We start from the raw sequence: 12,758 nt of genomic DNA, 5'->3' as shown, positions 1-12,758 counted from the left end.
ATAAATTGAACAAAACTATAGCAATCATGTAATTACACAGTATGATATAAAAATGATATCTAGTCCATCATATTTGTCAATTAGATAAAGTACTCTACCATCATTCCTAACTTAAAGAATTATAGAACTATCCCTAGATTGTTTATATTTTAACCTATAACACCATGTGTAAACCATGTCTTCCACTCTATAACCTCTCTCTCAATGTTAAACAACTTGAGTTTGTTTATGAGACAATAACTAGTCTTCAACCCTGTCAGAAATCTGAAAGCAACTTAGTCATTACCTGGGGATACAGGAAGCACTCAACACAGCTTTTCAAACTTAAATAATTGTGGCTCTCCAGCTGACTACCTGGAGAGCCACCTAATTCCTCAAAATGTTGGAGCATCTGTCTTCAGCCTTCTGGCCCAGGGTCATCGGACAGACTTTTACAGAATAGAATTATTAAGGACTGTTTACCCTGTCTTGGCAGAGCCAACAGTTGACTATTCTGCATAATGTGTCCTTTTCCTGGAAAGTATTTTGTCTGCAGATGAAATAGGCAACTTCCGCCCGGTGGCTGTCTTGCCAAGATAAGCAACCTCGGCTGGAGGTCAAGATGCTCAATTTCTTCTTTGAACCTTCTTTGAACAGGAAGGGTGTGCTGTCAGGAGCAGATATGTCTCAATGGCAAATGATTAAATAACATTAAATGTCACGTTCTGTGGATTTCTGGTGCTTTTTAAGGCTGTCTATCTGTAAGGTAATCTGAATTGTTAAACCTTGACTACACTTAGCTATTTCTAATTGAAATATAGCAAAAACACCCTTTAATTAAATCAGAATCTAACATAACCATGAGTTTGCTATCTGGCCCTAAACTCATATTACTTAATCATCTAAAAACAGTTTGTAATGGCAGCTATTAGAAAGACTAGAACTAAGCTTTGTCTTCTTAAATGAGTTGTATAGGCACAATGTCTAAGAGAAACAATATTAATCTCAAGTTTTATATCAGTATAAGAAATTGATACCAATGAAAACCTTAAATCTGTATCAAAATAAATTCTGTACCAATGTAAGTAATCATAACTTCAACTTTGAATCATTTATAAAGATTTCTACCAATTAAGATTATGGCTACACAATTCCACCTATTCCCTCCCTGTTCAAAATTATGACCATTCCCAAATTATCCCTTAAAATGAACATTTTTCTATAATCTGTAAAATAACCATTACCAGACTCCCAAAACCAGGGAATTGGGCTGACAATTCTCCATAACTTCTTCCCGGCTGAATAGGGTCAATGAAACATTCTTTAAAGGGGTGGGGAGGTGTAGAAAAATTAGAAAATTTGGTTAGGCCCTAAGAAAGCCAACCCCAGCAACTGTTATCCAGTCTCAGTCTCCTTAGAAGGCTCAGGGCATGACTGAAATTCTGACTAGATCCAACTGAAGTGATAAATGAGGCAAGAAGACCTGGAATCCTTGAGAATCAGGTCCAAGCAATTAGTTCACCATCTCTGAGGATGAATCTTGCCAATGTATACAGTTTTCTAGTTAAGGATAAAATTCCACTTGTTTGAGCATGTGAAAAACAGCTGTCCTTTTTATGAATTAATTTTAAATTTTTCTAGTTTTTTAGGGGGGCTCCCCATATCATATCTGATCCTTATTACTCTGGAAGGAGTCTAGAGCCTTGACTCCTAGAGCCTAGGAAATTGAATGGAGGTGTGTAGCAGTGGTGGATGGGGAACTGGGGCTAGCCACTTAGAAAATCAATCTACCTTCTCTCCCAAAAAAACAACTCAAATCTCATTTATATCTATCCTTTGTCCTTTTTGGAGACCAGCACCCTCGCTGTCTGCCCCTCCTCCTTCCCTCCCTCCCACCTAAGTCCACTGCCCCCCTTCTCTCTTCCCCTCTCTCTGCCTTCCTCCAAACAGCTTGTCTGCACAGCAGGGGCTCCCAGAACCTGTGAGCTGAGCCTCTGCTCCTTTGTTTAAGTATCCGGCATGCTGGTGCCACATGTGACTTACTCAGCTTCACTGAGAAACCAGTTTTCCCTGTTCTTGTTCTTAAACTCATGTCACTGTGCACATGTAATCAGTCCGAGAATCCTAAATTAGTAGTGGATTCTCACCTTCCATGGTGCCTGCCATCTCATCTGTCACGTATAGCTTTTTGCTATCCTGCCGAAGGTGCTGTTTGTTTTGGAACTATCTGTTGGGGCCTGGTGGGCTCAGAATCCATCTCCCGAAGTCTTCAGAGGTAAAGGGAGCCCTGTGACATTCCTTGACTGGTAGCTAATAGGACTAGTTTTATGTAGATAGCCCAGTGCAGATAACTGAATCTGAGTTAAGGATGACAGTAGGTGTAATGATCTAGGGAATGGCATTTGCTAGCCCTTCACTCTATCTTCCAGCTCTTAGGTATGTCCTCTCATCATGTTCCTGGAGCCCTAGAAGGCAGTGGCCCAAGTGACTCCTTTATTTTTCTTTTTAACTTTTTTTAAGCATTTATTTATTTATTATGTATACATCATACAGCTTTCTGGCTGCATGTATTCCTGCAGGCCAGAAGAGGGCACCAGATCTGATTATAGATGGTTCCCATGTGGTTGCTGGGAATTGAACTCAGGACCTCTGGAAGAGCAGACAGTGCTCTTAACCTCTGAGCCATCTCTCCAGCCCAAGTGACTCCTTTAGGACTGGTCCTACATTCATTGCTTATTTCCTGCATATTGGGAAGCTGTGTCTTCATATTCACTGTTCACTGTAAAATTTAAGAAATTTGCCTGAGAATAACCTTGCTAGGACATGATTGTGATGGTGTTAGGTTTAAATGTGCTATTTTCTATCTTTACCATATTTTAGGAAGCCACAGTGGAGTTCTAGCTTTATTTTCTCATCACTCAGATTTCTGCTTGATACATACTTAGTCTTGCATTATTATCTGAATTAAATTTAGTATAGATTTAGTGTAGGAATCTGAAAAATAAAAAGAAACCTAAGCAGAGTGGTTTCTCTCCAAGCCACTCTCAGCTTCTCCATGATACCTCTTCTTAGGAGTGAGTGGGTCTGCCCTTTTTACTTGCTAAACTGACAATTTCAACCAAATACCGGATTAAATAATTTTAATGAAAAAATACATCTTAGGCTTGTCAGCACTCCATGCTGATCATGTTTCAGCCCTAACAGATACACTGAATGTATTAGCAGTGAAATAATTAAAATATTATACATGAGCTTTAAAATTATTGAAATTTCTGGTTAAGTATTTCGTCTGAGCATAATTTTTAAATAGTCTCAAGCAGGAGCAAATTTGTCTTCAAAAACTATCGATTTACCCTTTTAAACAATTTTAATGATCTTCCATATTTGTAAGTAAGCACACTGAAATGAGTATTTTCATAACTTCCAACCAGTCTGTCTTGAATACACTGTCCACACTGAGTACTTGTTTTTGAAATCTTACATGTTTCAGACCATAGAGACACAGCAGGAAACAGATAGGACCCACCTCTGCTCTAGAGAGCTTTCACTTCAGGTCAGGAACTGACAGTTTACTAATGAATATTGAACAGTTAGCGCTAAAGGATGCAGAGACTGATCCATGCAGAAAGACCGTGATTGGGTCTGTTGGACTAGAGTTCAGTGTGAGTACTTGATCAAGGCACCTAACCTAAAATGTATCTTGAACTGTATTTGATAAATGTTAAACTATAAATAGGACTTAATTGCGGTATTTCTGTGTCAGAAGGAAGCACGGGGCATCGCACAGTGCCCAAGGTATGGCCTTGCTCACTCACTGTAGCAGTCGAGGCCTGGGAGCCTTACGACTGTCTGGTGGCCATTCCTACCACTCAGTTTCATCACTTGAGTGAAAACCTCAGTGAAGGTCATAACATTGGACATGCTCCTTAACTTGAGTAATTAAAATAGATTTTGGTCTCAGCACTTTACACAGTGTTCTACTTTTATGTGTTTGAAAGGAAACTTAATTTTTCAGGTGATAGCAGAGTCGGTATATGAACTGGTTGTAAAACAACTAAAGCAACATCAAAATACTATGGAAGACAAATTTATCGTATGCTTAAACAAAATAGTGAAGGGCTTCCCTCCTCTTGCTGACAGGTAAGGGACAATGGCAGGAGGCATGGGACTTGGATAGCAGAGCAGGTGAGGGAGTGTGTCAGCAGCCATCTTCTCATGAACCTCTCTCTACCTACCAAGGTTCTTGAATGCTTTGTTCTTTCTGCTGCCAAAATTTCATGGAGTAATGAAGACGCTTTGTCTGGAAGTGGTACTTTGTCGAGCAGAGGCGATCACAGGCCTATACTTACAGTTAAAGAGTAAGGACTTTCTTCAAGTCATGAGACATAGGTAAGTATTAGGCTTCACTGACTAGAATACAGCAAAGTCACAAATATTCTCTCGCCCCTGTATCTCCTTTCACTACGAGCCACTTTAGGTGTTCAAGAGAAACATTCGAAATTTCAATCCAAGAGGTAAAGTGGTGAGAGGGTAGGAGGGAAATGAGATCCCATCCCAGCCCATCTGTTTCTGGAGCCTCAGGCAGCGAGCGGCATGTAGTCCCATTTCTCATACAAATGAAGAGCACTGCTGTAATGCAGTACTTCAGGCTGTCTTTAGATTTGTGCATGGCTTTCTTTCTGTTCTGTACCTGTTTTGATAGGCAGGAACCTTCTAATGGTTAAAATTGTTCACTTTTCAAAGTTTCAGTCAAGTAGAAAGTAATTTTAAAATAAAGCAGTCAGTCCCTTATTTCTCTGTCTTCTTACATTTGTGACCACTGTGTATATTACACGTTCACAGTGGTTAAGTACTGGTAAGTATGTAATATACTGATGACAAAGACTAAATGACATTGTGTTCTGCTCTCTCGGAACTTGCTGAAAGCTGACTGCTTTTAGGAACAGGAGACCCTCAGATATTTAGGACTCTGAACACATTTAGATCACTCTCTGACGGACTAGGTAGCACCTGAAAGTGGTCTCACCTAAGTCCTTCATAATTTTAGCTGATTTTGTCTGTCACCATCAGTTTCTTTAAATGAACTTTATTTTGAAATAATCTTATAGTTATGAAAATTTAAAAGATTTTATACAAAATTCCCATATATCCTTCACCTGTTCTCCTTTTACATGATCATAGTAATCACAGTCATGATTATTACAACTGAGAAATTAATATGACTATGAATAAACTAGTCTGCCTTTCTCTTTTCAGCTCTTTAAAAATTTAGTATGTTTTAGCCATGATACTGTGTAACTCTCGGTTTTTTTTTGGGGTAAGATTCATCTTGAAAGATTGTTTAAGCTTCCCATTGATTATTAATATTACTTCATATTTTTGTATTTTTACATTTTAGTCTTCCTTGGTTGCATGTGCCAGTTTCTTCCTGGTTAACTCTTTTTAGTAGGAGGGATGTTCAGTTGTACATGGTAATCATTTTATGATTCCTTTTTTAAAAATAGTTTTTATGTATTCTTTCATAGTTTTGCACATACACCTGAATGTAATGTCTTTTTATAAGAATCACTCCAAGTTCTCTGTGGTCCCCTGTCCCACTGCCATTCCTACCAACATACCTCCCTACTCTGACTTTCCTCCCCACCCCCTCTTCTGTTTTTAATTGTCCATTGAGTTTTAATTTGTATGTACATGGATGTGGAGTTATTCACTGGATTATGGGTATGTTAAAAAAGTGGCTGTACCAGTGAAGAAAAAAGATTTACCTCTCCCAGCAACTGCTAACTACTAATAGCTTTGCAGTGGTGTGGAGTGTCGTGAGCTCCCATCAAAAGCCAGTGATAGAGCGTTAATAGGTTCAGTCCTGTTCAGGCGGCCATTTGTGAGTGCATCTCCTGTCTCAGAAACAGCATTCACGGCATTCTTCCCTGCCCTTTGGGTCTTAACTTCTTTCTACTCTTGATCAGTGATGCTTCCTGATACTTGGGGGGACTGGGTACGAGTCATCTAGCTGTCCTGTTTAGGACTGAATAATTAATAGTCACTTCTCAGAACTCTGAAAAGTTGTTAGTCTATGTTAACCATCATCCACTTACAAAAGGAAACTTTTCTGGTCAAGGCTGAAAGTATCATTAATCTGTGGGTATGAACATAAATATTTAGAAATGTCTATTATTTAGCAAAACAACAATAGTAAATTTTCTCCTTAGGGGCATATGACCTCCCTAGCCATGAGCTTTTGACAAGGTCTATACAGCAGGCCTCAGACTAATCAGAAAGCAGTTGGTTACTACCATAGCATTCATATCACTATCAGACCAATGGGTACATCTTTTTTTAATTATTGGTTATTTTATCTATTTTATTTATTTACATTTCAGTGTTATTCCCCTCCTCAGTTTCCCCTCCATAAACCCCTTGTCCCATCCTCCCTCCTCCTGCTTCTATGAGGGTGCTCCCCACCCACCAACCCACTCCTGCCTCACTGCTCTAGTATCCTGGGTCATTGATCCTCCACAGAACCAAGGGCCTCCTCTCCCATTTATGCCAGATTAGATCATCCTCTGCTACATGTGCAGCTGGAGCCATGAATCCCCTATGTATACTCTTTGGTGGTTTAGTTCCTGAGAGGTCGGGGGAGGGAGGGTTGGGGGGTCTGGTTGGTTAATATTGTTGTTCTTCCTATGGGATTACAATCCCCTTCAGCTCCTTCAGTCCTTCCCCTACCTCTTTCATTGGAGTCCCCGTGCTCTGTCTGAAGGTTGGCTATGAGCATCCTCATCTGTATTTGTCAGACTGTGGCGGACCCTCTCAAGAGACAGCTATATCAGGCACCTGTCAGCAAGTGCTTCTCGGCATCAGCAGTAGTATCTGGGTTTTGTGTCTGCAAATGGGATGGATCCTCAGGTGGGGCAGTCTCTAGATGGCCTTTTCTTAAGTCTCTACTCCCCTCTTTTTCCCTGCATTTTCTTTAGACAGGAACAATTCTGGGTTAAAATTCTTGAGATGGATAGGTGACCCCATCCCTCAACTGGGGGCCATGCCTAACCTCTGGATATAGTCTCTGCTGGTTCTGTCTCCCCGTTGTTGGGTATGTCGGCTAATGACATCCCTGGGAACCTCTTGCTTCCCTGGCATCTGGGACTTTCTAGTGGCTACCCCAGGTTCCTCATCTCCCAATCTATACAACTCCATTCAAATTCCTGACCATCTGTACTTCTGTCCTCCTACTCCTCCTACACCTGATCCTGCCCCCCCACCACCTTCCCTTTCCGTTCTCTCTCCCTCCCTGTCCCCTCCCTCTCTCTACCTCCCATGATTATTTTGTTCCCATTGGGCATATCTTGCCTTACATGTGAGGTCTACTACTAGGTAGAACCAATGGTGAGTTTTCCTCAGTGGTCTGGATTACACAGCTCTTATAGAACTGTCAAAGCTAGCCAGGGAAGATGTTCGCAAGTCAGGTCTAATTTAATTTCTCTATAATTAGAGTATATGATGTTTCAGTAGCAGAGTCTTACCATTTAGTTCTAGTAAGCAACTAAGAATAATAGCAACAACCTGTATTATTCTGAGGTTCTCTGGAGCTTCCCTGACCATCAGTGTAGAGGGAGGTAGCTTATTCACTGGCTACTTGGATTTTAGCTTAGTAACCCACGGTTATTGTCCACCCACGGTTATTGTCCACCCACGGCTATTGTCTACCCGTGCAGTGTGTCCACCCATGCAGTGTGTCCACCCATGCAGTGTGTCCACCCGTGCAGTGTGCCTTTGTTCATACTCTTAAAAGTCTACTTTTTGGGGTGGTGGTAGGTACCCTTTAATCCCAGCACTCAGGAGTCAGGTGGATCTCTGTGAGCTCAAGGCTAGCCTGGTCTACAGAAAGAATTCTAGAATAACTGAGCCCATACACAGAGAAAACTCTGTCTTGAAAAACTAAAAGGAAAAAAAGCAAATAAACAAAATCTACTTTTAAATTAACTTGGAAAGTAATGACTTTCTATAAGGCTCTGTCGCTCATTTGTTTTGGTTAATCACCCCCAAACCTGTCTTCTGCCCCATCCTTTTATCCTAATCTCCACTCATACCTTTCCCTACTCTTATTCTCAGCCCATGCTCTATCTACTTTTCATTATCTCAGGTATTTTTCTATCCACTTTGCACTTAAGGCATCTTCCCCTCTCATGTCTATTGGGCCCTTTCTATATAGATACTACAAATTAAACATACAAATCTGCAATTTCAGATCTAGGATCCACTTACTAGAGTTGTCTCTCTGGGTTACTTTAGTATATTTCCTATCCTTTTCCTGGTTTCATTTTTCTTTATAACCGAATAAAACTCTATTGTGTATGTGTCTACATGTGCCACGTTTTCATTACTCTTTTACTAGTAGACTTGAAATGTACTTTTATAAATTATAATAACCTTTGAAACTTTAGAACAAGATGAAAATGTTTCTTTTCATACTTGGTAAGTATGATAATAATCATTGTTAAACTTATGTGTTATGAAAAATCTTTATTATAGAGATGATGAAAGACAAAAGGTGTGTTTGGATATAATTTATAAGATGGTGGCAAAATTAAAACCAACGGAACTCCGAGAACTTCTGAATCCTGTTGTGGAATTTGTTTCCCATCCTTCTCCAACATGTAGAGAACAAATGTATAATATTCTTATGTGGATTCATGACAATTACAGGTTAGCCATTCATTGCATTTTATATCATTCTTTTAAAAAGGTTGTGTGTGTGTGTGTGTGTGTGTGTGTGTGTGTGTGTGTGTTTATGCATTCACAGGCATGTGCCTCTGCACACAGAGATCAGAAGACCAACTCAGATTTTGGTCCTCCCCATGTACTTGTTTCTGATGTAGTATCACATATGTGTGCGCCTGCGCGCACACACACTCACACACACACACACACACACACACAATCTTTTTTTTAAGTATATGAGTGCCTTTTTTAATCTTCATGGTATAACTTTTAAGAGATCATCTCCCAGGCAGTATCATCCCTCAGATGCCTGTAGAGGTGACAGGACTCAGGGCACAGAAAGAAGGTCATCCTGATCTCACACCAAACTGCCTTGGCCATCAGTCGCATGCAAAAACCACCTATACTTTAATACAGACTCTGTTATTAGAATAAAGCAGAATACTAATATTTTGTTATTTTCTCAAACAGAGATCCAGAGAGTCAAATGGATGAAGACTCCCAGGAAATATTTAAACTCGCAAAAGATGTGCTGATTCAAGGACTGATTGATGAGAACCTTGGACTCCAGTGTGTACTTCTTCTAGAATAAATTAGATCAGGACTAGGTTATTGCTTTTTAGACTAGGTTAAAGTGCTTACTGTGATATCATTTTCTCTGCTTCCTACAGAGAAAAGTACTTCCTACTTTCTAATCCTTAGTGAAACGTGTTTTAAATCACTGTATGAGGAATAAGATTTTGTAATCCTGACAGGTTATTTCAAAATAAAACTCATTGGAAGGTGGTTACAACAAAGTGCTTATGCTGTGAGTTAAAGATTTTCAAGTGGAAGCAACTGTTCTGTTTCCCATTTAACACAAATAGTTAAGATCATATTATACATATTAGGTTTACATGAAGAGTTGGACACTTTAGCATTAGGAAGAAAACATAGTGTTTATGCGATGGGGAGATGTGATCTATGATAATTCTTCTCTAAAGTATTTTAACTCAGTTATATGAACATCTTACATGCCAACTGCATTATAGAGGACAAAGTTTTAAATATGACTTGACATAATACTTACTTGCCTCTGTTTCAATTTTAAATTAATTGAACTTTTAATAGTTTACATTTAAATTTTTTAAGTACTTGTTTGTTGAAAAGTCCACCTTGTTTTGTTTTGTTTTGTTTTTCTTTTTGGACAGTATTGAAGATTGAACCAAGAGCCTCAGATTTATCTGACTAGCAATGTAATAACTGACCCATATTCTCAGTCTTAACTTAATTCTAAATTATGTTTTCAATACATTATAACAGTCTTTTTTTTTTTTTTTTTTTTTTTTTTTTGGTTCTTTTTTTCGGAGCTGGGGACCGAACCCAGGGCCTTGCGCTTCCTAGGTAAGCGCTGTACCACTGAGCTAAATCCCCAGCCCCATAACAGTCATTTTTATGGTGAACTTTTTTAGCAAAGGAGTGAAGGACTTTATGAAATTTGCTTTTGATTGTAGGCATCTAAACCAGAGATCATACTAGGCACGTGCTCTTCTATTGAGTGGACTACAACTACTAATATTTGTAAAACAATTTTGATTTTTAGAATTGTTAGTACTATATACTAAACTCTCCAGGGGATAGACAGTCATCCAGTTTAACATATATGCTATAGTTTGGGGATATTTGTCCTTTAAAACATCTGGTTTTTCTTACTCATGTTTTGATATGGTTTCCCGTTGACCAAGATTTCTGTGGATGAAAATCTATGAAGTCCCCACATGATACTATGGGCAGTATTTCCTTTCATCTGCTGGTATTTACCCATATTTTTCTCTTCACTTTTCAGACTAATTATTCGGAATTTCTGGAGCCATGAAACGAGATTGCCATCCAATACATTGGACCGATTGTTGGCATTAAATTCTTTATATTCTCCCAAGATAGAAGTCCACTTTTTAAGTTTAGCAACAAATTTTCTGCTTGAAATGACCAGGATGAGCCCAGATTATCTAAACCCCATTTTTGAGCATCCTCTTTCAGAATGTGAATTTCAGGTAAAGTGCTGTTTTCCTTCTAATTCTGGTGACTATTATATATTTCCCTTGTTGTTGATGAATGTCTTCTAATATTATTAAACTACCTTTCTTAATTTTCTTGGAAGATGCACCTACTCCTTTTTTATGATATGAACATGTGCCTTCTTGCCCCGTGGTGTCTCACACTCTTAATATTCTCAGACTCCACTTGAACCACTCACTTTCCTCTGTGTGTGTGTGTGTGTGTGTGTGTGTGTGTGTGTGTGTGTGTGTGTGTGTGTGTATGTGTGTGTCTGTCTGTCTGTGTGCTATAACACACGGACTTTTCCACCTATGCCCCAGTCCCCAAAATAATGACTCTGAGACTTAATTACTTATTCACAGATGCCCAGGCCATAAGCTTGGCTTGTTCTCTGACTAGCTCATAACTCAATTAACCTATTCATTCTATTCTAGGAATGTCAGATGGCTATACTTCTTCTCAATTTCTTGAGTCTGCCTCCTCAGGATTTGGGGCAAATCTCCTACCAGAATCCCACCTCCTATTTCCTGCCTTGGCTTTTACTGACTTGTGATACTTTCTTAGAGTGCATACTCGTAAAGTAGATCTCCTGGTCTTCTGGTTCTTAACAATCTTTCTGGCCCTTCTTCCATATTTCCTAAGCCCTAGGTATAGGGGTTGCCTTACAGATGTATCAGTTCGAATTGGATATCACATGATCGGATATTTTTTAACCATTTGTGGATTTCTGTGACAGTCTTTTAATGCTGAAAAACAGAAACTCCTAAAAAGAAAACAAAGGTTATTTGATGAAGAATCATAATGAGATACCTTAAGAAGGGAATACAGGCATGAATAAAATAAGTTTATTTATATCTCTCTTTTATAATTGGACGTTTTCTTTACATTCCAAATGTTATCTTCTTTCCCTGTTTCCTGTCCATAAATCCCCCTTCCCCCTTCTTGTATAAGAGTGTTCCCCCTCAATAACCACCTACCTCTTCCCACCTCTCTGCCCTGACATTCCTCTACACTGGCGGGGTGTCCATCCTTGGCAGGATCAACGGCTTCTCCCATTGGTGCCCAACAAGGCCATCCTCTGCTACATATGCAGCTGGAACCATGGGTCTGTCCCTGGGAAGGTGGTTTAGTCCCTGGGACCTCTGGTTGGTTGGCATTGTTGTTCATATGGGGTCTCAAGCCCCTTCAAGCTCTTTCAGTCCTTTCTCTGATTCCTTCAATGGGGTCCCATTCTCAGTTCAGTGGTTTGCTGTTGGCATTCGCCTATGTATTTGCCGTATTCTGGCTGTGTCTCTCAGGAAAGATCTACATCCGGTTCCTGTCAGCCTGCCACCTCTTTGCTTCATCCATCTTATCTAGTTTGGTGGCTGTATATGTATGGACCACATGTGGGGTAGGCTCTGAATGGGCTTTCCTTCAGCCTCTGTTCTAAACTTTGCCTCCCTATCCCCTCCTAAGGGTATTCTTATTCCCCTTTTAAATCTTTTTTTTTTTTTTTTTCGGAGCTGGGGACCAAACCCAGGGCCTTGTGCTTGCTAGGCAAGCGCTCTACCACTGAGCTAAATCCCCAACCCCTTATTCCCCTTTTAAAGAAGGAATGAAGCATCCACATTTTGTTCATCCTTCTTGAGTTTCTTGTGTTCTGTGCATCTAGGGTAATTCGAGCATTTGGGCTAATATCCACTTATCAATGAGTGCATATCACATGTGTTTTTCAGTGATTGGGTTACCTCACTCAGGATGATATTTTCTAGTTCCATCCATTTGCCTATGAATTTCATAAAGTCATTGTTTTTGATAGCTGAATAATATTCCATTGTGTAGATGTACCACATTTTCTGTATCCATTCCTCTGTTGAAGGACTTCTGGGTTCTTTCCAGCTTCTGGCTATTATAAATAAGGCAGCTATGAACATAGTGGAGCACATGTCTTTTTTATATGTTGGAGCATCTTTTGTCACCCGAGTCTTTGATCTTGGCCATTCTGACTGGAGTGAGGTGGAATCTCAGGGTTGTTTTGATTT

At 39.6% G+C, this 12,758-nt stretch overlaps 1 protein-coding gene across 4 annotated transcripts in view; it reads left to right on the top strand.

The window, feature by feature from the left end:
- Prkdc (protein kinase, DNA-activated, catalytic subunit) overlaps positions 1-12,758 on the top strand; it is a 217,548-nt gene that overhangs the window by 123,265 nt on the left and 81,525 nt on the right. For all 4 annotated transcript variants that reach the window (NM_001108327.2, XM_039088537.2, XM_008768933.4 and 1 more), the window contains 5 exons: positions 3,995-4,119; positions 4,219-4,368; positions 8,509-8,682; positions 9,169-9,267; positions 10,523-10,730. In NM_001108327.2, coding sequence (NP_001101797.2) covers positions 3,995-4,119; positions 4,219-4,368; positions 8,509-8,682; positions 9,169-9,267; positions 10,523-10,730 — 756 coding nt within the window. The remainder of the gene's footprint in view (positions 1-3,994; positions 4,120-4,218; positions 4,369-8,508; positions 8,683-9,168; positions 9,268-10,522; positions 10,731-12,758) is intronic.

The sequence above is a fragment of the Rattus norvegicus genome, chromosome 11 (genome assembly GCF_036323735.1).
Source record: "Rattus norvegicus strain BN/NHsdMcwi chromosome 11, GRCr8, whole genome shotgun sequence".
In the NCBI taxonomy this organism is placed as follows: domain Eukaryota; kingdom Metazoa; phylum Chordata; class Mammalia; order Rodentia; family Muridae; genus Rattus; species Rattus norvegicus.
The sequence above is the reverse complement of the archived record's forward strand: the minus strand, read 5'-3'. Positions and strand labels throughout refer to the sequence as shown.